The sequence below is a fragment of the Filicampus tigris genome, chromosome 11, assembly GCF_054856515.1.
Source record: "Filicampus tigris isolate MCC_2025a chromosome 11, RoL_Ftig_1.0, whole genome shotgun sequence".
In the NCBI taxonomy this organism is placed as follows: domain Eukaryota; kingdom Metazoa; phylum Chordata; class Actinopteri; order Syngnathiformes; family Syngnathidae; genus Filicampus; species Filicampus tigris.
Window position 1 is genome coordinate 17,105,313 of NC_141227.1, and position 25,447 is coordinate 17,130,759.

At 42.5% G+C, this 25,447-nt stretch overlaps 1 protein-coding gene across 10 annotated transcripts in view; it reads right to left on the reverse strand.

Annotated features, from left to right (window-relative positions):
* The window catches only part of LOC147139968 (mitogen-activated protein kinase kinase kinase kinase 3-like), a 33,312-nt gene that overhangs the window by 7,226 nt on the left and 639 nt on the right, over positions 1-25,447 (reverse strand). For 3 of the 10 annotated variants that reach the window (XR_015088789.1, XM_086045986.1, XM_086045987.1), the window contains exons 2-26: positions 17,600-17,657; positions 17,377-17,467; positions 16,843-16,907; positions 16,702-16,757; positions 16,572-16,619; positions 15,356-15,398; positions 15,147-15,219; positions 14,814-14,945; positions 14,345-14,407; positions 14,182-14,263; positions 13,560-13,676; positions 12,170-12,248; positions 12,038-12,096; positions 9,029-9,091; positions 6,402-6,454; positions 6,102-6,140; positions 5,229-5,303; positions 3,197-3,248; positions 2,501-2,873; positions 1,089-1,198; positions 898-939; positions 724-808; positions 458-537; positions 275-335; positions 57-174 (exon numbers count right to left, since the gene is read on the reverse strand). Coding sequence is in view for 9 of the 10 variants with exons in the window: in XM_086045986.1 (XP_085902112.1) it covers positions 57-174; positions 275-335; positions 458-537; positions 724-808; positions 898-939; positions 1,089-1,198; positions 2,501-2,873; positions 3,197-3,248; positions 5,229-5,303; positions 6,102-6,140; positions 6,402-6,454; positions 9,029-9,091; positions 12,038-12,096; positions 12,170-12,248; positions 13,560-13,676; positions 14,182-14,263; positions 14,345-14,407; positions 14,814-14,945; positions 15,147-15,219; positions 15,356-15,398; positions 16,572-16,619; positions 16,702-16,757; positions 16,843-16,907; positions 17,377-17,467; positions 17,600-17,657 (2,117 nt within the window). In the remaining variant the exon portion in view is untranslated. Of the gene's footprint in view, positions 1-56; positions 175-274; positions 336-457; positions 538-723; positions 809-897; positions 940-1,088; positions 1,199-2,500; positions 2,874-3,196; positions 3,249-5,228; positions 5,304-6,101; positions 6,141-6,401; positions 6,455-9,028; positions 9,092-12,037; positions 12,097-12,169; positions 12,249-12,898; positions 12,974-13,559; positions 13,677-14,181; positions 14,264-14,344; positions 14,408-14,813; positions 14,946-15,146; positions 15,220-15,355; positions 15,399-16,571; positions 16,620-16,701; positions 16,758-16,842; positions 16,908-17,376; positions 17,468-17,599; positions 17,658-25,447 lie in introns of all 10 variants that reach the window. The other 7 variants (XM_086045991.1, XM_086045992.1, XM_086045994.1 and 4 more) reach the window with 6 other exon arrangements.

Below are 25,447 nucleotides of genomic sequence, written 5' to 3' on the forward strand. Positions count from 1 at the left end.
CGGTTATATTTCAATTATGATAGTACCGTACAATTTATGGTATTTGGACCCATTACCTTGGTATCATCTTATCAGGCAGCTTGTGTGTGGGAATGGCTACTGGTAACTTCTGCAGCTGTCTGGCCTGGTCGAAGAGTCCCGGCAAGCCGTGAGAGTACAGCTGCGAGGCTTTTCCTGCAGACACAAAGGCACAAATAAAGTAGCATTTAATTGTGTGTTAGGGCAAATTAATTGCCGTAACTAATTGCCGCCTGACAAATGTGAAATGACTTACCGGATACTGACAGAAGATTATTGTTCATGACGTACAACCACGTGCACCGGCGAGGGAAGAGCTGCAAAAACACAAAGGGCGCAGCATGTTGTTGTTGTTGTTATAAATACATCTTGTGAGTCCACATGCAAGTATTTACCGCACACATAAACACACGGCACTAATAGGAAGTGAATGACTCACCTGTTCCATTGTGGTCTCATGTAGCTCATTAAGGTTCAGTGTGTAAATTCCCTCTTCAGCGCCAAATATCAAATATTGATCTGAAACGTCACAACAACACAAGCTCTGTATCGGACAAACACAGCAGCATGACTACGCCTTTTGATCAGCTAATTTGATTTGATTTTTTATATAGATATCTTGTTTTTCTGTTTATATTTCAGTCAAGCCACCAATCAATCAAATTGTGGTAAAAATGCAAAATCCCTCTCCTATATATTTGTTACCTCTGGTGTCGGGGTTGATCCAGGAAGTGGCACAGTGGATTTTGAGAGGGCAGCCATTGAACACCTTGGAGAAACACGCACCCATCTGCAAACACGGGCAGAGGAGGAATGATTAAAATGCTCAATAATCTCAAAGATATTAAACCTGCCGTACGATTTGACGGAGACACTTACATGGACTTTGGGTGTAGGTGGGAGACCGTTGCTACTTGGCATCTAACAGACACACACACACAAAAAGTGGAAGATGCACATTTTCAGAAGGAAAAATAAAGATTCCAAATTTCCGTTTTCTTATTCTGTGACTTTTTAATGCTCCTAATATGTTCACTGAGACTTGTGACGGTCGGTCATGGTGAAATTACCGGAACATCCTTCTTGTCCTTCCGTACAGGGACACTAGGGGGCATAGTGGACTGCTGTCTGTCTGCAGGACTACTGCGCTCGCCATTGTGTGATGAGCTCAAGCCGTTCCCTGCAGATATACAACACAGGGAAGGTCAGTTTGGGTGAAGCTGAAGGAGATCAGGTATCATTACACTCACGGGACTGACGACATAGAGAGCGAAAATTGACTACAAGGCGGGTGAGGGACGGTGGGAGGGAGGGAAGAGGGGAGCAGGCTAGCATGATAAATGCAGCCATGACTTCATCTTTACTTGTGTTTTCCTATGAAAAGAAGTTCTCTCCTCTTCCTTCATCCTCATTGGAAGGGCTAGTAGGCCACTGTTAAATGATTGACAGCACTTAGCAACCAATCAGGTGTATAACAATTAGTGTCAGGACATAAGATAGCAAAAAGCTGATGGGTAAAAAGAACTACAGACATGGGCTGTGTTCAGAATCATTCACTCGTTCCCTAATCTCGTATCACACTAATATTTTTTTAACCTATTCAGGTGCATTATGCCATTACATTCGCATAATTACAACATACCAGTTCACTGTCAGCTAATGGACCATCCATAATACATACTGAACAAATAAACACATTATACTGTTTTAAGATGAGTGATTGGTATGGGAACAACACATCATGGGAAACATGGATTTTCAAGTGACCATTAGTTGTTCACTACTTAACATCCGTTGCGGGATACACTGAGGGCACTACCGGTATGTAGGTGATAATTGACATTCGCTAATAGAGGTGGGAATTGCTTGAAAAAAAAAAAAATTCCGATTAGATTATTGATACCACTTATCAATCTGATTCCTTATTACAGATTCTTACTGAGTGAAAGAATGTTTATTTGCTTTGACTCTTTAATATCGTCAACTAAGGACAGAAAATAGAACATATCCAGTATGCATTCATAATATGTTTGTATCCTTCTGCAAAAAAAAAAAAAAAAAAAGAATTTAAAAATTAATAGTAGGTGACTAACTAATCAAAGCATGTCAAGAAAACAAAAAGCATAATGCGGTCGTTGCATACCTTACAAAATATCAAAGTGCCATACAAAATGCACTTTTCTCTCTCACCAGGGTTAAATTAAAGTGCTGATTCTGGTGGAATTGATAAGAGGAATCATCAGGCAAGCAAACAGCAATTCCTAGAAATCAAATTACTAGGGTTCTTTTCGTTTTTGTCCCAACTACAAAATGGCACACTAATTTTAAAAAGCACTACATAGTGGCTCGTGAGTGATTCTGAACAAAGCCCAGGAGACATTAAAAGTGTTGATATTAATGGACTCATGGGACAGATAAATCAGTAGGAGAGGACAACTGGAGGGGCGGGGCAAAAGGATGCTATCAAGCTACTGGCTCTTACTCGCGTCCGCATTCTCTTTTTCCTGCTCCTCTTTCACCTCCTTCAGCACCTCCCACGCCTCCTCCAGCTCCTCCTCTGTGTGAGGCGTGTGGAGCCACTCCCAGAAATGCCTAAAGCTCCCATCGTCCTCCGGGGCGGACGCGTCGGCGTCCAAGCGCTCGTTCGCGGTCTCGTTACCTAGGCTGCTGCGGCGGTGCGGCGGCAGCCTCGGGGGCGGCGGCCGCGGGGGCACGTTGGAGGCGGGCTTGGCGGGGCTGGGCGTCTGCGGGACCGGACAGCGCTTGATGGTCCCGCCTCCTCCGCCGTCGTCCTCGCTGTGCGATTGGCTGTCGTCCTGTTTGAGCTGTGGCTGGGGTGAGCTGATGGACTTGGGCTGGGGGAGCCAAGACCAAGAGTCATACTTAAGTTCCAGACAGACAAAAACAAAGAGGTACCTTGACGATTATTTGCTTTGACTTGCGAGCAGGATTTTGAGGTACGAGCACTGTATGGTGGCAGTAAGCTCAACTAAACTCACTTCACAACAAGCAGCAATTTAGCAGATGGTGAACAATTCTTCAAAAAAAGAACACATTAATGGCATCTCCAGTGACTTCAATGGGAGCTCCTGAGTTTTTTTTTCCCCCACTCCCTCTATTATTGGCTTTAGAGGTCCCGCTGTAACAAAAACATTTTCATCAAAGGTATGACACCTACCTTGGGCGGAAGCGGTGGTGGGACCTTTGGTCTCAGGATAGTGTTCATCTTACTATACAGTGAGAAAAGATGAAGAAAGAGCGACACTGACTTTGCATGACAGGACAGCTCACAATTGTACATCACATTTTAAGTAAACATTACTTCAACAGTTGTATCAGTTGAAAAATCAATTAAAGGGGACATATTGAAAATTGACTTTTTAATTGCTTAGTATACAAATAATTAGGTCTCTGGAGCGCATGCCCACCCATCAAGTGTGAAATTATACAACCACTTAATTTGGTTAGCTGCTTATTTCCAGAGGTGTAAAATCCAGGTCCACAAGTAAAAGTAAAAGCTTATCTGCTTATTTCTGAAAATGCTTCCATGAGGAAGCAGCTCAGAATTTTACCTATGATGTCACAATTTACATATTAGTGTCCGTTTACTGAGATTCTCTGCCCATGACTTGCCAGTAAGACTGGGAAAAGTTCTGCCATTTTCAAGCAGACTAAACAAAAGCAATATCAAGTGAAAGCCAAAGGGTAAGCAGAGCTGTAGTGTTAGCACAGATTAGCATTAGTTAACAGTGTTATCAGTTTTAGCTTCTGAGCAGAATATTAAATGTTTGTCAAAGATGTCGCCATGGGGGGGTTGATGGGTATTAGTATTTGGTGATTTGACTGCTTCATGCGCCACATGCACGGATTAGCAGATTGACTAATTGCAATTTATCTTTATGAAGTTCTAAATGAAAATACAAACAATGCTTACTTATGCTCGTCTTTATGAGGCTCGCTTTTTTCTTTAGACTCTGCGCTGCTTAAACACAAGTAACTGCCCGCCTAGTTGCAATGCCCAAGCGCCAAGCAGTGTCTCATTAGCATGAAAGAGAACATCCCTTCAAAACCAAATAATTTAACCCAGAGCGTTACGAGAGGATCTTAAAGTGCTGCAATACTTTATTCTTGGCATTTTGACCAAAGAATACAGAGACCCCTGGGAAATAATTTAAATGTTGAAAACAATGCATAATATGTCTCCTTTAACGATGAAATGACACGACCAACCACGGCAACTAGGCTACACACAAATGGCACGCCAATCAAGCAAGCTGGTGTGAAGTCTCTGGGAATTGTAGTGCCGACACTGAAGTTTCTACACGGGGAGGTGCTAGCGAGTCAATTTGGAGGTGTGGTTATGACACCATCAGCACTATAATGACAGAGATTTGACTCCATTCTGCTTCACATGAGTACAAATGTATTTGAACTAGCTTGTTAATGAGCGCTATATAACTGATATGAACACGCGCAATGAGAATGGACAGCAGCTGGATAATGAATATAATACAGAAATGAGCACGAGGCACATTGTTAAACATGGAACCATATGGCCTTCCTCATGTCCCCAAGATGTCAATCTCATTTTCTGCCCAGAACGGGTTATTATCCAGCTTTGGGGGGGGAAAAAAAAAACATCAAGCAAAGCGCAGAAAACGAAACCCTTTCCACCTTTGCTTTTACACAGGAAGGGAAGAGACCGCATGTCAATGAATACTTGAAAAAGATGCAGCAAGCAGCATATGTGCAAACACACACAAGGAAGCACAGAGAGATGGCAGGGGGGTGAAAAAGGTGGACAAAGCAGCATCAAAGAGCACTTTGACCCTAAATTGGAATACAGTCACCACTCTCGAAAATTCCATCTTTAGAGTGAGCATCCTGTTAGGGCTGTTCAATTACTGCCTCTTTTGAATGCAACGCACAAACATGCTAACATACTGGCTTCCAGGTACGTTTTTAGGGTTAGGGCAATTGTTAGTTGCGATGAAAAGCTGTAACGATGCACACACACAAACACAGGTGGCATAAGGGGCGTGATGGTGCGGTGTGCTGCATAGAGATGCGTGGATGAAACTGTCGCGCAAACAGGAAGCCTTCCTCCTCCTCCCTCCGCTCCTCATCCTCGTTTTGATGCGGGCAAGGGAGGGAAACGAGGACGGAGAGGCCTCCCGTTCTATGGCTGCATGGGAGGGGGGGAAACTTACTGAGTGTGAGTTTCATCATCATCTGCACCATCATCCTCCACATCCTCATCATCCCCTAAGTGTGCCACATGGCCCCTGGGAGCGGAGGTGGAGATAGGAGGGGAGAGGAGATTTCGGGGATTCGAGGTAGGAAAGATGAGGGGAGAAAGGTTGCAAGCAAAAGGTGGTAGGAGATGAGAACAGGAGCAGGAGGAGGTGGAAGATGAGGAAGAAAGGTAAGGGGTGGGAGGGATTAGAGCTGTGTGAAGCTTTGTCCACAAACCACTAACCGTTCGAATAACTTACAAACACACCGTTAGAGACAATCGAGCCTAATTTCCCGTGGAAATGTGAGTCTAAAACACTTGAGTTCCAACTCCTCATCATCAAACTTGAATTCTTTCCATCTTGCACAGGCCTTAAGTGTGAAATCACTAAATTACCAACATAGATGGTATATTCACGATTACTATCAGAATCAAGAATGCAAGTGTTGTGACCGATTGCCGCGTAGAAAACAAAGCAAGAAGAATCCTTGCAGATATGCAAGTCAAGTTGCTAAGACTCCCGCTGCAGAAAAACTACAAACGCATGCATGTGTGAAGTGTGAGTATCAGTGTGTGGAAGCCATGCTCTGCGGGAAAGCGGCTAATAAGCGCAACCTTTCAACGCGATCATTAAAGCGCCAAGCGAAAACCCAGCAGAGTGCAAAATGCTGACAGACCGGAAACAGCAAGAAGTCGTTAGTGGCGCGTGGTCAGACCCGATTAATCGCGGGTTAACGGTGATTGGCTGATGTGGTGGCGTGAGATCGCCAGCAATAAGAAAAAATAAATCTATCCAAAGGTGCCGAGACAGGACGCACGCCAGAGTTGAGGAGGAGGGCGGACTCACCTCTGCTGCAGCTCCTCCTCCACCGATTTGAGAAGACTCCTGTTTTGAGAGGAACACGTGGAGAGGACATTATTATTAAAAGGGAACAAGCAAGAAATTAAATAAATATTATCATGAATTCAAATCTTCTCCGTGACGAGACAGCGTGACAGTCGTCAGTCTTGTTCTGAGACAGCAAATATGAATACAAAGTGCCCTCTTGTTGCAATTAAATAAATCAAAGCTGGTACAATTAGCAACGCTAAAAATTTAAGAATCAAGCAAAAAGGCAATGAAAGACTCAACGCGGGGGGGGCTTACTTGTTTCCTCCGAGCAGACAGGGCGAATCGTGACCATACTCCAACTGCAAGTCCTAGAAAAAGACAATATTGCATCACTATGGGGACATCACATTCAAATGTCCGGCAATGCACTTGAATTCACAATGAAAAAAGTGTGACTGAAGCCATGTTGTCAAATGACAGCAGAGGCTTCAACTATGGCAGCAAAGTGTTGACAAGTTCAATTTCATGACATGTTCAGGCACATGGCATTTGTCTCGTGCTTGTGTTCACATTGTGGCCTTAGAGGTGCAGCTGTAACAAGGCTGATTCCAAAAAAGAACAGTTGTAAATGCGCCAATCGATACAAAATCAGATTTTTTCCATGTCTTTAAGGCAACAGGTGTCGACGCACGTTAATTGTACATTCTGCCATCTAGTGAAATGGCATTTCATTATTCTGCCAAGTCACTATACGTCTCTGGCATAGACAGATGAGTAATGATACATAATTTGTCATAAATAGATAGTTTCAGACCAATTAAGTGGAACTGGTAGTTTCCCCAGCAGGCACATTGGTTAGGAATTATTGACTTAAAGAGGGAGTTTCCAATCCCCACTTGAGGTTCAGCAGTTCGGAAAATGGGTGGATGTTTGTTAATTGTTCAAATTGGCTGTATAATCAGACATTGTCTGTATAAAACAGAAGTACATTTGTAAAATGATCTGTGGAAAAAAAAATCATCTCTCTATGGCCCCATTTTGTAAAAAAAAAAAAAAAAACAACCAATAAAAGGCAGAAGGGCGTGACTAACGGGGTGTCAATCATTTGCCCGTGAGATCCCTGAAGCCTTGCATTTCACGAGCTTTGCTGAAATTAATACGGAATATCCACCTCAGCAAGAAAAAGGTCAAACGGAGGGATTGGACAGAAGCTGAGACAAAACAAGGATGAACACAGGAGCTGCCTTTCAGTGGTGTAGGGCCACAGGTGGCTGAGAATATTCACAAATTAGCCACATTTATGTTCAACAGGTCAATTTATCACATTTTTGATTTTTAATTGATTGTACATTCCAAAAATTAAAACTTCAAACCGATAACATTTAGTGTTATATTAACACTATCACCACAATTACGTCACTACCAACAAAGCAGCTATGATTCGTTTACAGTGCACATTACATAAAGTGCACGTCTCGTGAACGTACACGATGGCTTTGCTCAGAGACTTGAGGGAGGGTGGGATTCGTCTAGGGAGGCTAAAGGCAAATTTCGAAAATTTTAAAACCACAAACCCTCCATTTACGTTAAAACAATACCACATGCTTTAACCAAGGACTTAAAAAAAGAACAGAGTGTAGGATGACTACTTACATCTAGTAGTCATGTTGCAATTAAGAAACCCCAGTGTGACCTTGCTTGTTTATGACCGTATGACATTTGCCCAAAGCTGGCTTCACCAAACGTGTAGCGACTCAACATGGTAAGCCATCAACATCAACCACTTCTTCAGAAAACATGTTTGGAATTTTTGTGCAGTCGAGCATGACTGAAGCACCACAAGGACGCAGAAAAACAACTCTGCGGCGGCCTGACTGCAGCGGCGGTAGCAGCCGAAAAGACGGGTGACTTTGCATCGACATTTGAACTTGTGGCCAGGGATGGCACCATCCTCGTTGATGGCGTCCACAACCTTCCGCCATCGAGATCCCGACGGAAGGAATGTCATCTCGATCTCGCTCCGACGTCCAGTAATCGCATGTTATCCACAGTGACAGAAAAACAAACGTAATTATAAGCTGTCTGCCCTCATCATTGTCTTCCGCGCGCCCTAATGTGGTCGCCATGGTGACCGCGGCGGCCAATTTGGCGCCACCCAAGCCGCTAAACCATTTAGCATTCCAGTGTGAATTCTACAGAGGGCACCTTCCATTTTTTCATCCAAAGTATCATCTCAGCTGTCCAATGTGTACGATCGAGCTGAACTTGATGAGGTTGTCTTTCAAAAACCACCAAGTAAAGCCACAATGTGTAAGCAGCCATGTGTCAAGGCAGGAAAAAAAAGACATCTTGAAAGGAAAGTGTAGCGAAGTAAAACAAGGAGGAGTGAAAAAAAATACAGGAGAAGCACAAGCGCGACACTTGTTTTCTTCATCTACCGTACGTGAGAGGTTAGAGCACCATACAAAAAGCAGAAGTGTACAAAAAATATAGGGAGACATTTTGCAAAGAGGAATATCCACCCGGCAGAAAGAGAAGTCTAATTCCCCCCCACCCTGTGCCTTGGAGCAAGGCACTGGCCTACTCAAAGTAAATCACATACATGTCAACTATCTTTCCCGGGATTTTGTCTTAATGCTTGTGTTTGATTGTACAAACTTCTGAAGGCAGGAGAAGAAAAAAAAAGATGACGGCAACAGTTTATGAGGCTGGAAACAAAGAAAAGAAGAACACACATGAGCGGAAGCGCAATAGGACACCAATCGCCCAAAATGAACACACAAAAAGAAATAGGCGGAGATTAGGAACGGCAGAGAGCCACGAAAGAAAGAGAGGGAGAGGTTAGTGATGATGGTGGCAAATGAACAACAACAAAAAAAGAAAGGGTCGGGGGCGCAGTTGGAGAGGTAGAAAGGAGGAGAGAGACGAGGAGAGAGTACTACCAGATTAGATCTCGCGGTATAGTAGAGCTCCTCAACACAGTCCAGATAGGGCTCAGAATCACACTGGTCAGCAAGACAAAGCGAGAGAGACCTCAAGTTAATACATCAACCTTGGACGATGGAGGGAAGGGGGGAGGGGGGGGGGGGGGGTTGGCAGGACTCGGGGCATTGATGCAAGACAGAAGATGATGTATGGGGGTGAGGCGGAAACAAAATGGACCAAGGCCAAATTGGGCTCTGGAGGTAGAGGATACATTTGTGAAGGGGCAGAGATGAATCCAGGAATGACCTGCTGTAGATTGGCAATTTAAAGGGGAGAAGAAGAAAAAAAAAATAATAATAATAATAACACACCGTATTTCCTCATATAGTGGCATTTATTTACTCAACCGCAGAGGGAATTGGGCATCGTTTCGTTGTTAAGTGGCAATTCAGGATTATTACATTATTTGAACATACAATAATCAATTGATAATATCTTCCCCCAAATACATAATGCCACTTAATCGCGGGTGAACATCTCCGTTTTTTGTAGTCGACGTTAAGGTGGTAATCGTCGACGTCAACTAATTGACATCATTTATATTTTCTTGCTTGTCAAATGGTTCGGTCTCCTCGCCATACACATATGCTCCCTGCAATCGCCAGTTGCAGTCTGCCAACCCGCTGACCTGCTCACTCCATACATTAGACACCTTCACGATCTCACGCACAGCTGGAAATCGCATAACTCCAATCCACACAACACAACTGCAGTGTTACGACAATAGAAAATTAAAAATCACTAAAAAAGTCAACAGCTCGACTCATCACTTCAACCCCTATACTTTAAAGGTTATAGTGCATATCAGGTTAATTCTAGAATTTCACCCGGTAGCCCAAGATCTCCAACTTTTTGGAGTAGTCTATATTAAAATATACTGAAATAAGACATCATCTTCTGTCAACATCAAATTTACAGATGCCACATCTGCTGTGGCAATGACTCTTCCACGACATATGCTGCATAATACGTATCAGTCATACTAAAGATCCATCTGTTAAAAAAAAAAAAAAAAGGGTGTCTTACAGGTCGATATGTCCAGCGAAATCAAAGCCTGTTGTCTATTCAAAAGGAGACCACAATTTGAGGGAATGCAGTACGAGCAACCTTGACGTAACCCAGAAAAATCTGCATTCACAAGTCCTGTTTCCAAATACTGTAGATATGGGCAGTAAATCAAAACAATATAAATGACAATAAAAAATATGCCAGACATCAATTTCTGTAAACAGTCTTTACAGATGCCATGTCTGCTGTCGTGATGACGTCTTGTAAAACACATGCTGGTATCAGTCCTAACAAAAGGTAACAATAGCCAACTAACGACACCACCTGTTAAAAAGTAGGCGTCAAATTAATCAGAGTACCACGATTTGAGGAAATACGGGACAGCTTCTCGAAACCTAAAAACATCTCCATTCTTGTTCCCATGTAATCCTAAGGGTAAAAGTGCTGTGTGGAGAAATCTTCTGGAGAGACAGCAATGGTATCAATAAGGCAATGATTTATTCATGACGAAACACTATTGTTGAAGCTGTAGACATGAGAACCTCACGGGTCAGCAGCAGCAAAGGGGGAGCACTACAATGAATTAACTGGATGAGACAGTAGAAAGTGATTGTTAAGTCAATGACTTTCAATGGTTATTTCCAAATATTTAAATCAAAAAACGGTCCTTTGCAAATGTGAAGTTCAGAGACCAAAAAAACAATCTAAAGACTAGAAGTGAAGAAAGGGGGTGGTGGTGGTGGTGATGGATATTGATTGTGCATGCACCCCGTTCCGGCCATTCTCCAACTTTAAATCCTCCTATCTAGAGCTAGAGCAAAATATTTACACCCCCAACACCAGTAACGTGTTTAAAAAGTTCACAAACCCAATTTCATCCCTACAGGTAAAGTCGAATAGTCAGACTTCCTCCAAGGCACATTTTGGAGCAGCTTCCAATTGTACGCCTTCTCTGTCATTTCAATCCCATAGATGCCCAGAACGACTCAATGATTTTCACTCCCTGTGTGTAAGCTACACCGGGTGCTTTAACTGGTGAAGTCATTCACACCAATTAAACAGGAGCCAAAAGTGTGATATGGTGTTGATCCAGTGGTAAGTGGATGGTTCTGGTTCTTTTGGGCTCATCTTAAAATACAATGGCTTGCGAATGTATTCTGCCCCCTTGAACCTTTCGCCATATTTCAGGCTTCAAACAAAGATATAAAATTGGATATTTTTTGGGGAAGAATCAACATCATGTTGGACACAATCGTGAAGTGGAGCGAAATTCAAAGTAAGCGTTAAACATTTTTTTCTCGAAATAAAGAAAGTAGGACATGCAAAATGACTTGGCCTCGCTGAGTTAATATTTTGTAGAAGCACCTTTGGCTGTAATTACAGCTGCAAGTCTTTTGGGGTATGTCTCTATCATTTCTTCTTGCCACGCTTCCATCAAAGCCAGATTTGTGCAGTGTGTGACTAGTGTGGTCAGATTCCCCCACCTCAGCTATGGACCTTTGCAGTTCATCTAGAGTGATCATGGGCCTCTTGGCTGCCTCTCTGATTAGTGCGCTCCTTCTTTGGGCTGAAAGTTTAGAGGGTCTTTGTAAGTTGGCAGTGGTCTCATACTCTTTCCATTTCAATATAATTGCTTGAACAGTGCATGAGATGTTTAAAACTTGTGAAATCTTTTTAGATCCTAATCCTGCTTAAACTTCTCCACAACAGTATATCGGACCTGCCTGGTTTGTTCCTTCACGATTGTGTCCCACTTGGTATTGATTCTTCACACACACACAAAAAAAAAAAAAAATCAAATTTTATATCTTCGTGTTTGCAGCCTGAAATGTGGCAAAAGGTCAAAAAGTTCAAGGGATACACATACTTTGGCAAGCCACTGTAGGTGAGGACTGGTCATGCTATTGTGGTGAAGTGAAGTAATTGTACATATGGAAAGATAATTTGTAACAACTCACCGGTTCGTGATGAGGCTCAGTCTCCTTCCTCAGCGGTGGGTCAAACTTCACCTGACCGACTGGAAAATGATGGTCGTGAAAATGCAAACGTTATTTTCGTGCGTACGCTCATTTACTCGTGCATGAACTCACAGTTGATCTCAGAGAGCGTTTTTCCTTCTCGGGTGCTTCTGCTGGTGGAGCGAATTCGATGAGGGACGGACACCGGAGACTGTGAAGACACACACAGACACGGAGAAAAGAGACACGGACACAGTCAGATAAACGCTCAAATGAACCACCGCGGTGGTTTTGCAGGTCACTCGAGAAGATTACACAAGGTGAAAAACAAAACATAATCTGTTTGCTAGTTCCTCGTTGGGGGGGTTGGGTTGGTGGGGGGAATTTGATGACACAGCAAAAAAAGCCAGCTGCACGCAGCAACAAGGTCAACACAATCAAATCACACAAACGCTCCCACTTCAGACGGTTTACTATTGACACAGCGCGATGAAGTGCCCGACATTGAATGCGCTCAATAACTTTTAATCATCTTTTCAATGATTTGTATAAACAGTGTGGGGATGTAAATAACCTTTAACATTAGACCTAAAATCGCTCTGATGCTGCCGTTTATCTTCGGAAAGAAAACAACTGGCATCAGTCACACGGTTCCAACCTCACCACTAGGGCTTGGCGATACGAACTAAAGTCATATCTCGATATTCGTGCCGGGTATCTCGATAGCAATATTATGAAAATTTGGCATTTTTTTCAAGTAAAAGTAAAACATACATACTATACTATAATGCACTTCAATACAAGTCACACGCTTTGTTAAGACAAGACATCACTGCAGACACCGCATCACCGAGGTGGTACCTTCCGACGGGCGGGTAAGCGGGGTGCGCGCCGAGCGCCGGGGCTTACGGCTAGGAAGTGACCCCTGTACTTAAACTGTGGAGGAGGAGGAGGAGGAGGAGGGAGAGGAGGGTAGAGGATGGTGGGAAGGCAGACAAGAACAGAAGAGAGGAGAGGAGAGGAAAGGGAAGAAGGAGAGGAGGAAGCGCTGCAAGATGAGATGGAGAAAAGAGGAGAACATTTAGTGAGGCAGTGCAATGGAGGAGGAGGAATGTGCTAGAAGTTAAGGATGCTGGGAGGAATTGTTGACGTGACGAATTTTGGACAAATGGAGAACAGATGAGACATGATTTGGAGATGAAAGAAAAGAGGCAACATCCAGTAAAAAGGTCATTTTTTTTTTCATATTGTCATGTACGAATCGGGTTACAAATTTCCAGTATTTATCTGGTAAATCTCCATGAGAAGTTAAACAGGAATTTGGGGAATATTTTGTTTTATTATAGAAGACAACAAGGAAAAATAATACAATGAAAAAGGACGATTTTTCAACAGATTTGTTCATAAGCAAGACCAAATATTTTATTCAATCAATCGATTCTCATGGAGAGTTTAAAACTTTAAAAAAATTCCTGGAATTTTGCAACACTAAGTATCCATACAACAGAAGGTCTGAGTTTACCTCCGGTTCGGGGTCGTCGTCATCAAAGTCGTTGTAGTTGTTGTGGTCGGGGTTTTTGGCTCGGTCCAGCAGCTCTTTAGCCAACGTCCTGCTCAGGGGCTGAGACACGAAGGGGTGCTGCAAAGACAGGAAGTGAGCCTTTCAATTTTAGGGATAACCAATCAAGTTTCATCTTACAGCCATTTAATATAAAAAACACATGGATGTTACTTGGAAATCTACCATTAGCACAGAAATTCCTGAGTAATCAGAGTCAAAGTGAAACCCTGCTCCACATGTTGGGATACATTCTGGCCAATTGTGTTCTCAAGTCACTATTCTGGACAATTGTGTTCTCAAGTCACTATGACCTTGACGGCGAGTGCAGAGGCATAAATACAAAACGCCATTGTGCTAGATGCTTCGTTACAAATCCCCAGGCGACAGGTAAATAAACTGTACATTCAATGAATGGATGTATAGGACAGCCCACACACAGTGATGAAATGTGGAACAGAGCAGCAAGTGGGGCAGTTTAATGCCTGGATTCTTTCATTTAGTTCCAGTTCATGCTTATAAAACATTACACAGACTCAACATGGACTGCGATACTGAGAATTGTGCACATTAATGACTTTCTCACCTGTAACAGTTTCTCGGCTGTGGGCCTCTTCTTTGTGTTCTTGGTTAGGGCTACTTTTACAAAATGGTGAAAGTTGTCCGTCCTGTGATCCAGAATAAGGTACAGAATATAAACAACAAAATTGGTAGTGTCATCTTTAGTGGATTTAGGAACAGTGCCTTACCACTTGACCTTGTCTTTCAACTTAGGCGGCTGGAAATTACTCTTAGTCATTAGGAAAAGAGCCCTGCGTAAGGTGGAAAGAGGAACATTAGAAAGAGGGTCCTTTGTCCTTCACGGCATTGAAAACATTTATCAGCGTTCTGTGTGTAAGTGTCTCTTTGCAGTTCAACGACGAGTATTGCATTCATTTCAGTGGCTACTACTTGTGAAAGAGGGAGCCCCTAACAACAGAAAAACTTTGGATTCCATTTTCACTTGTGGAAGTCGCACTTCATCACCAAGAATTACACGTATCAATTAGTGTGCCGACCTGTGCGTTTTTGGCAGCTCACAAAAAGTGAGATGGTACTCAGGAGACCCAGTGATTTGTATTTTAGCACTTCAAGTTTTTTTCCATAAGCTGCTCGCATTAAATTGAAAATGGTGTCAGTTTGGTATGACGATTACAATCCACTGCGCTGCTCACACACCTCATGGGATGTAGCTCAAACATGGGCGGCTGCAGCTCGGCCAGCTCAATTGCGGTAATGCCCACAGCCCAGATATCGCACAGCTGGTTGTAGCCTCCTTTCCTTTCCACTGCTGCCACCTCTGGAGCCATCCTGTTGCGGGGGGAATAGGGAGAGGGGGGAGAGAGAGAGAGAGAAAGAGAGAAACATGCTCCTATTCAGTAATGTTACAAAAAAGTGCTGTATCATCAACTAATCAATCAAATTCTTTCATCCTGCTGACCAAGAGGATCGATTGCTGCAGTTTGTACGCTCTGGCCTCACATGCAGCAAAAAGCGGCAACAACAACTCACCAATAAGGTGTTCCAATGAATGACTTCCTCTTGGCCAGAGTTGCTGTAATCTGCGCTGATACACCAAAGTCGGCTATTGAGAGAAAAATGAACAGCGGTTGACAGATTTATAATAAAAAAAAAAAAAAAATTAAAAAGTGGAATGAGAACAATATAAAGAAATCCCTCAGGGAAGGAAAAATAAACAGAGAAGGGCTGGTTCGTCTCACCTAGTTTGACGTAGCCGTTGTCTGTCAAGAGGATGTTGGCGCCCTGTTGGGAGACAAAACGCATTTCGCGCATCAGGACACACTACAACACAGCGCGTGTCGACTCAAATTAAACCTGAGACGCTCTGTATGCCTTGGTTGAATTGTGACTTAGTTCAGCTGCTTTTGTGCAACACACGCACAGAACTACACAAGAGTGCCGTCAGTATGTTTCCAGCCACTAGAAAAACTATCGCAATAAATCATTTGAAACCAGCAATTTCGGATCACCTCTGTGGTTTACCGCAACAACATTTCATTCACAAGACGAAAGGAAGCCTGTTAGGGGGGCACGGGGCATGTGTAGAGTGTCAAGGAAATTAATTCATCAGCTTCAAGAAGTCAATATAAAGCATACGGATGGAAGGAAAACATGTTTAACTCATTCATTGCCAGACAATTTCAGACCCTCTTTTACGATAACGTTTGAAAAAAATAATGAAAAACATATAAATAAATTCCTGGGATGAAATGGCTAGACTGTGAAAAGACAAATAAATATGTCCTTGGCGGTGAATGAGTTAAAAAGTGGCAGTACCAATATAGAACTTCTGTTTTCGACTGCGACATGACGATGAAGCAACGGCCATATTTTAAAACCAAAACGGCCTTTCTATATTTACTATTGAATAAAAAATAGAAATCATATATTTTGTTAGTGCATGAAAAATAAAAGCGGTAAACAAAAAAAAGTCTCTCACTGTAGTCAGCCTAAAGAAAAGTAGTAAATGAGTGCAAAGACAATCTCCAAAAAGTATACTAGTGGATCTGTTAAATGAAACATTCTTTATATATTCATACTTTCATTATATAATAATTTTGAGGAACCTTTTTTGTTAAAGTGGGTGAATGTATCATTTTGAAACACTCCAGGAGCATTCAGCAAATATATCTCTGGCGTTGCGTGACGAGGCAAATCTCCTCAGTGCAAAAAAATAAAATGTTAACACACGTATGAGACGTAAAGCGTTGTAAGGTTCTCCTCAAGACTCCTCAACCGAATTTGCGGTCATTCTATTTATTTGTTGCGATTTCAGTTCAATAAAATGGTGATTTTTTTTTATTATTTTTTTTTAACTAAATACGTCCACAAACAAATGCATAAGATACAAACTAACACCACATTTTGGGACATTATCGCATAAAAGATTGTGTGATCCATTTCTCCAAAGCTCACCTTGATGTCTCTGTGCATTTTGCCTTTATTGTGAAGGTAGTATAAACCCTGCAAAAACACAATCACACAACAGCTGTTATGGCTATTAAAAAAGCCAACAACGATCAAAGTATATGCAGAATACAATTACCTGCAGGGTCTCCCGCGACATGTAGGCTATTTGCGACTCTAACAAAGGCCCGGTGACTGAAAAAAGAAAAGAGAGCGAAAGGGTCAGAAAGTAGAAGACCAGACGTGACTAACACGTAAACAATCAGAAAGTGTGTGTCACCGTGATAGATGTCCTGAAGAGAACCTCCCCCGCAGTACTCCATGCTGATCCATAACTTGTCTCGCCTGTGCGCACACATGCATCCACGTATATACACATTAGCTACACCTGCATAATGTAACTACAAGGGCTGGATTACAAATTCCACCCTTGCCAATCTGCCCCGATGTCCTCTCCCAATGGACGTATCTGAATTTTCTCATCATTCATTCAAGCGACTTTCGTTTTTTCTTTTTTTGTACTTATGTAAACATTTTTACATTTATGTTTTTTTCCTGTCAAGAAGGGGTGCTGAGTGTACATTAATGAGAAATAAAATGAACTTTTTTTGATTTTGGCAAGTGGCTGCAATGACCCAGAGTGAAAAACTTCAAGGGGTCTGAATACTTTTCGTACCCACTGTAACCTGATAAGGATCAATCCCTCATTGAGCTCTATCGTTTCGCTTCCACATTTTTTTCCCCCCTTCCGTCCCTCATGATCATTATCCAAAAACACACACAAACGTCAGTAAAATACGCAAAGTATTCTTACCGGAGATAGCTGCCAAAGTAGGCCACAATGTTGGAGTGTTTACAATCCTTCATCATCATAATCTCCTGCTGGACAACGGCAAAGTCCTCCCCTGGAGAGAACACAGTGACACCACATTGACTGACGGAGAAGACGCTTTCTCCTCATAGGGAGATTGAAAACAAAGCAGACGGATGAAGGGATAAAGGGAGATGGCCAGAGTGGATGGAGGGAAAGTGCTCACCTGGCTCCAGTTTGATGACTTTGATAGCCGCCAGCTCTCCTGTGTTTACATTGCGAGCCTGGAGGAGGGAGACGAAGAAGAAGGGTGGTTAGCAATCAAAAGACTCCGAAACATACCGAGTACAAAATGCACAATAGACTGACAAAAAGTATCCCACTGTGCACTGCATCCTCCAATTGTTTGATAATGTATGTGCCATGATGTGAGTCTTTTAAATGACATTGAGTCTACATAGAACATATGGACAGGAAATGGCGCCGTATTCCCAAAAAGCCGGGAATTCTTTAGTAAACGGCATATTGGCAGGACAGCAAGGAGGCAGATTTTCTATAAATAGTGAGCCGTGTTTACATCTGGCCACAGCGCTTGCGAAGGAAGGAGTTCCTCTGTGAAACAAGACATGAATAAAAGATGATTCGAGAAGAGGAAATGTGAATCGCCCGTTTCACTCAGGGCCAGAAGCATCGCCGCATAAGAATGCGTGAAAGTGAGTGGGTTTAATAGCAGTTCAAGTTTTTTCCCCGTCATTACTTATTAAATCAAGTCCTTTGGACTGGAAAGCAGCTTTGATAAGAGTGGCCATATATAATCCTTGAAAGAAATTGATGCTTGCGATATACCAATAGTTGCAATATTTTTTCACTACTTTTCAGCCATTATAACAATCGTCCCTGATGAGCCATGCTCCTGCTGCCACTCCACTGCGGGGTCAAAACAGAGTATGGCTTTCGGTACCAATGAGGATGAGACTTCCAGCAGTACGGCACACACAAGCCCCCATAAAGACAGTATAAATCTTTGATTTTATCGTCACTTGTGGAGGCAGCATTTCAGCAGCACAAGCTGTCCGTCAATTTAGTATGCAGATGCGGCACATGCAGCTGACACGTCGCCAAAAACAAATAAGTAATTTCACCTTACTTGACAGGTAGGCAGGCACTCCAACTACAATGATTATGTTGACTTAGAAGTTTTATTTGTTCTGTGACTGAGCAAGTTACTCAATGCTCTAGGGCTGCAGCTATTGAATATTTTTGGAATTAAGCATTCCACCTATTATCCCATCGATTAATCGGATTGGAGTTGATTTTGCATTACCAAACACAACAGCATGCATATGTGAGGTGCAAGTACTGTTTTTTCCACATGGGGATGCATCCCTTCCATCCCTTCGTACGGCTTTAAAACCCCTGTGAGTGACAAGGAGTGTCAGCTAATGAGTATGTAGAGTAGTCTGGCTGTGAACTCGTAAATGTGACTCAGCATGAGTTTTTGCTTCAACCTTGTTCTGTCATCAAATTATTTGAGTTATTCAATTAATCCTTGCAGTCCTCGGCCCAAATTACACTTGTCGTTAAAAGATCCTCCCCCCCAAGTGTGGGAAACAAGTTGAACACCCCTGATTTGGCCCTTAACAGTACACTTCCAAGTTAGCGTGATAACACCTCGACCTTGAAGACAAGACATCAACATGCAACATTGCAGCGCAGTACAATTCTGAAAAAACACGCCCTCATCGGGACTGCAGCCTCGCCTGCATATTTATCCAACAGCTTGTACACAACAGGGCGTGACATTTCACACTGTGCTCCGCTCACTTTATTATTAGAGAGTCAAACCTTCTAATGAAAGCGCCCTAAGGCAGCAACAACACGAGGACACGCTTTGAATAAAACACTTAAAATGTCAACATGAGGACATTTTTGCAACCCTAGCGCACCGCAACCGCGACGACAAAAAAACACGCTTGTAGTTTAGTCTAGCAGGAATGCGAGGAGCTGTGTCTTCTATTGAGGCCCCGAGTAGAGAACAGGGGAATGATTGACAGCACACAATGCAACAACGCAGCACAAAACCACGTAACAAAGCCGTGGCAGGATGGAAGAAACACAAAGAGACGTCCAGAGGCGAGAAAGGAGACACACACAGCACAGCAGTGTGTTCGTTCGGTCGGCAGACGGACGAGAGCGATGACTCATAAGCGCTCAGTGGCACCGCGAAATGCAACAACGCACACTTGAATGAGTCCAATTGATTGCGTCTGGTGTCACTGTTCAAACGCCACTTGCACATGCTTGATTAAAATCTTCTTTTTCAATGTTACAAGCCACTGCTAATGAAAAACAAAGCTCACTGAGGAAAACACTCAATATTTAAGTTGCAAATGGGATGTTGTTTGAGGCGCTTGTAGGACATGACGAGCTAGTATGGATGATTTTCAACTGTACGAAAACCGAGCAGATATATGAAAACAGGAACAAAATTTCCGCTGAAAAAAATTGGTGAAAACCTAAATCATACTAGGGGATACAAAAATCACGGTTCTATTGTAAGCGTTTTCTTTCACTTATCAAAGTTAATATCGAAGAGTTCTGCTGTTAAATTTCCCATTTAGGATTTAGCTTGCCGGGTCTTTCATTTGAATAGCCCTGGAGAGGCTTTCAGTCAAATTCAAGCAACAACAACAGTTGATTAAGATATTTTTGCACTTGTATAACAGTTAAACATGTTATTAGTAACATGTTTAACAGTAACATGAGGATATATAGAAAAACAAATCCATTTAATCACTGCCAGACATTTTCTGACCTTCTTTTATCCTAAGCTTTGAAAAAAATATATAAATAAATTCCTGGGATTGAATGGCTGGACTGTGAAAAGGCAAGTAAATTCGTCAATGGCATTGAATGGGTTAAAGTAAAAAAAAAAAATTCTCCCACGTACCATTCAGGCCTTCCATTTGCATAGTGCTAGAGAAACTTTGCTCACAGCCGTCATTAGCACCTTAACCACAATATGCGTGTGTAAAATAGACGGCACAGTGGTGTACCCGTGTGGCATTTCGCCCTCTTGTGACTAAGCCCGAATGCCCGGTTGGCATTTTGCAACTTTTGTGAGGCAGGCTGAAAAGAAGGACTTATGCATGTGCTCAATGTAGTATGACTGAGGTCAGGTTGTCCCTCAACAGAAGAACGGTCAGGTGAGCTGCAGAAGTTTATAGCTCATGCCAAAGTCAACCAAAAGCAGGTCAAAGATCAATAAAGTTTTCAATTGAAAGGCTCGGTGGGTGAACAAGCGGAGGAAGAGTGAGGAAAAACAGGATGGTTTGCGGGGCACGCACGTCGCTGCAATGACAACCGACCCGACGGCCATCTGCGGGGCTTGTGACGGCACACAATCGCCTCGGTTTGTGGGCGGGTCACGCTGCAAGCCCTCTGCGAGGCCGCCTTCCTCTGTTGACGCGGCGCGGAACAATAGGACATGAGGGCCCTCGCGCACACACATAAAGGAAGCCAGGACTGTTGAATTCCTGCACCACGGTCGTCCAGATGTCTCACAAACACACAACAAGGCCTGGTGAGAGGAAATTGCTACTATAAGCACATTATAACTGCTACCTGCTTCAGCCTTGCATTAAATATGCAGCATGACGCGCGCACCAGGGCTCCAAGCCGCCCCTTAATGGTAGCATTTTTCTCATAAAATTTGAGACAGCGCAAGTAAATTTTTCACCTACTCGCCTGTGCGAGCATGACTATTTTCTAAGATTTTTTTTGTTACTGACAAACCTCTTCTCCACACTTCAGCCAATTTAGTAACAGAGAAAATGAGTGGGGTCAAAATTTACCGGTACTTTGCAAGTCAGTTTACAGTGTACGCACCTAACATTTCATATTAAGGGGCCATTTTGAAAAATAATCTAATTGTGATCCGCCCTCAATGTTGTGATTATGATTTAATATGCGATTATTTTTTTCAAGGTCCTCTTCCATGTATTTTGGTTAAAACACAAGCAATAAATTAATTGTGTATTACAAAAAACAATATCAGATTTACTATACATAAATGGTTGGTCTTATAGGTTAGGCTCGAATAGGCTGAAATAAAGGCAGATGAAATATGAAAGAATTTATTTATTTTCTTCAGTTAAGAGTTAGATTATTACCACTTGAACTAGCAGTCTTTTAAACGATCACTGACAACTTGCTTAACAAAATAATAATACCTGGATCCAGCCACCGTATTGAATTACAGTATGCTTTGAGCAAGACACAAAGATGCTGAGCTTAGTTTTTCTCAGTATGCAACGTACAGTGCATCACCACCAACACACTAATTGTGTACATATTAATCACACTGACGTGTCCTACTAACCAGAAAAGCTCACATAGAAGTCAACCCATCAGCTGGTAGATAGACAGAATGCATTGTTAGCATAACTCACACCGCACTGTGCTTAAAGCCAACAGCTGTCGTGGAAAGCAGGAACTGACTGAGACTGAAACCGCCTTTATGCTCTGATCCTTTACGCATAAATATGCAAACAAATGTATAAGAGCGTCAAATGACTTTTGGGGTGACGGGTGTGCTGGTCATGAACTAAAGGCCATTGTGTGACTGTACTTCCTCAATCCAAAACTGTACTCATCGTCACCTTGCGGGAACAGGAATGTCACCCTATTCTAACATTGGACTCAGCTCGCATCCTGTCTGATGGTAAATACTTGCGAGGCGCAGCAATTTGGCCACATGAGTATTGAAGGATGGTGGGCAGCAAAGCAAGAGGGTCATTAGTTAGTTGATGGCGTCACAAATCCAGCACGACAAACCAGTCTGATTGGAACGACTAGTAAAAACACTAAAAAGACTACCGCTTTAATCAAACTTAAGCCATGTTCAAGCAAAGTTTCTTTAGCTTCTGAACAGTATATGGTTAAAAGAAAACACATTTTCATCACAACTACAGCACGTCGTAAAGGCATCATCAGATGGCTTTCCAGATTAATAGTGAATGACGTGGCAATGATATCATCAATGCAAGGTGCTAGCAAACACAACAGCCACTTTGTTTGGACTTAACAGCCTCAGAAATGTTGGAAAAGGTCGCCGGGTATCACCATGCCTCCAGGAATGAGACAAATTCCAAGCATCTGAGTACCAAATGCTAATTCTCAGCATACACATAATTGGGTGCCTCCGTAGCACAAATTGGGAGGCGATCATGTGTCGGGAGGCTCGTCCTGCTCTTAGCCACCGGTGCTCCACTGTTGCAGTGCAATAAACATGAAGAGACGAAAACACAGCAGTCGGCTTCACACGTTGTTTCCTGTTCAAACATTCCGATCTGAGTCGCAGGTTTTCACACAGTGGCAGATCCAAATATAGGCATCAATGAGGTTTACCCAGCAAGCCGCCTGGTGCTTACACAGGCGTCTCAGTAATGCAGAGGGGGGGGGGTTGCGTTTAAACTCCCCGGACACATCGAACGGGGTCACCTGTTTATTTGGTTTGGTCACGTGACTTTTGTAAGGCGAGCCCGTAGGCACTGTGACGTCCATTTCAGTCAACAGCAGGGGGCAGTACTGGACAGAATAGCAACCCCTGACATGAAAAAAGACGGGTGGATTTTTCTGCCTAATTGTTGACCTGACTTCTGCTTTAAAGCAAAAACTACATAAATAAATCTGACATTCAGTAAGTCCTTCTCGCCAGTAGCCGGTGGGACACTGCGGCCGTTTGACACAAAGGTCAATTATATCTCAGAATTTTAGCCTGTATGAACAATTTTTTTTAATGAAACTTGTCAGGGGGTTCCCCAAGTAAGAGAACGGAGGGAGGAATAATGAAGTTGTACAGGTTTTTATTCTCATTTGAAGGTGTTTTTTGGAAAAGATTTTCTATAGGCAATATTTGCTCGCACCACAAACTCAAAAAAAAATTGCTCGGAACTCGGAAAACTCATAAATTGGTGCATTTGCAAGTCAAGGTTCCACTTTATAAGTAGAAGTTACACATTTTAATAATAGAAACAATTTGATCAAAAGCAAAAAATGTAAAGCACTAGCCAATTGTAGCTGGCATGAGAAACATTTTTCAGAAAAGTGTAAACACACGCAGGCAATACTTTAATGCGGGCTGAAATGTGGTCTAGTCAGGTGCGCATTATGAGAGTTCCGAGAGAGACAGCTTATTATTCCTAAACATTTGTTCAGAGAACAACTGTGTTAAAAGTGTATGATGAGCTATTACACGCTAACAGGTCCAGTGTGGGGAATAGCAAGTTTGTCACAGCTCGAGTGGCTGCACCAAGCCAAGATAAAGTGCCTAAAATTAGAAACACACATGATCTGCTCCAGCAGGGGAGGCATGCAAGATACAAAATAAAACAAAAATTACAAAGTTGCAAAAATCTGCATGAAATTAAAGGGATACCCAACAACAAGCCTCGGAAATCTCACGGTGGCATTTTAGCACAGTGTCGACTGCAACAAAAGCGTCCTGGAGGTGGACCAAATATCATCAAGTGGTATTAAGAGCATTCAATGTTTCACAGAGCTGCACTGCACCAACTTCGGCTGTAGTTTAAACAGCTAGTGGAATGTCAATTTGAAAAAAACCTGACACATACCTAACACTTTATTAGAACGCCTTTGCAATCCAAATTGTGTAATCTTGCGGTTGGAGCGGCGCGTGTACAGCTGCACTGCGTGACAACTACAGCTGTTTCTAATATTTTGGCAGAAACAACGCTCATCATATTCAAATATGAGCATCGCAGTGGTGCCTTGAGATATGAGTGACACGATTTACAAGTTTTTCAAGACAGGCAATTATTCGGCCGATTTTTTTTTTTTGCTTTGACTTGCGCTGGTGAGTGAACTCAACTCACTTCATAACAATCAGCACTTAAGAAAATTGTGAACAATTCTTCAAAAAAGAGGCTTTAAGCTGTTTAATGTCGCTCCCAGCGGAGGTTTCCAGTCAAACTTAACATAAAACATATATTTAGCCTTTAGTCCACTATCTTAATGCTAATGCTAAAACATAATAGGGAAACACACAAACTGATGTTAGCAAATAATAAATACATAATCAGCGCAGTTACACATTTGGACATTAAAAAAACAACACTCAGTCAGATCATTTTTATCCTCTGCAAGAAGCTGAGACTTCTATGCTGTACGGGTGTCCATGTAAAATGTATCTGTCTGTCTTGTACCGCCCCGGGTGGGTCAAGGTGACTAAATCTGATTTTATTTATTACTGTGTAGTTTTATGACGTATAAATGCTATAGACTGCTATTTTTTGTAATTAAATAATTAATTAATTAAAACGTTCATTGTTTTGCTGTTTTCTGGGGGGGGGGCTGGAACAGATTAATGACATCTTTGGGGGGGGGTGCTGGAACAGATTAATGACATTTCTATTCATTTCATTTGGGAAAGCTGATTTGAGATACAAGTGATTTACATTCTGGAGACATACTCAGAAATAAACAAAATGAATTTATACGGCACCCTGACATCATTCTCAAATCTGGTGCACTATGACACTTTATCAACAATAGCAATAGCAGGATAACAACTCCGAAAGTTGATTTTATTTAAGTTGTCAAATGATTAAAGACCACCGTGTCCTGGGGGTCTGTTTCCACAGGCACAGCGGGGCCTGGCTGATTGTTGACCACAAAGATAACGGACAAAAATCACAATAAATCAAACCGCCGACCTAATAATGGTGTAATGACCCTAACTGATTCATTTTGCGGTGCTTCACTGTGAAGAGCTCAAGATGTTGCTAATGTTGTTGTTGTCGTAGCTTGTTGTTGAGTTAGCTTCTCTGGGGGATTCACGACAGCTGTCAGCCGGGGGTCCAACTAACGTAATTTTACTGGCAGCTGTGCTAAAAGGTGAAACGGCTGGTGCATCCCAGTGAATATTCGAGTAGCTAAATCAACGTTCGTTGTGACTTTGTGACATTGTTTCCGACAACGGAGCAAATGGGGGTTAGCCTCACGATGCTAACACAAACCGACTGAATCCATTTTCGGACAGCTAGCTTTCAGC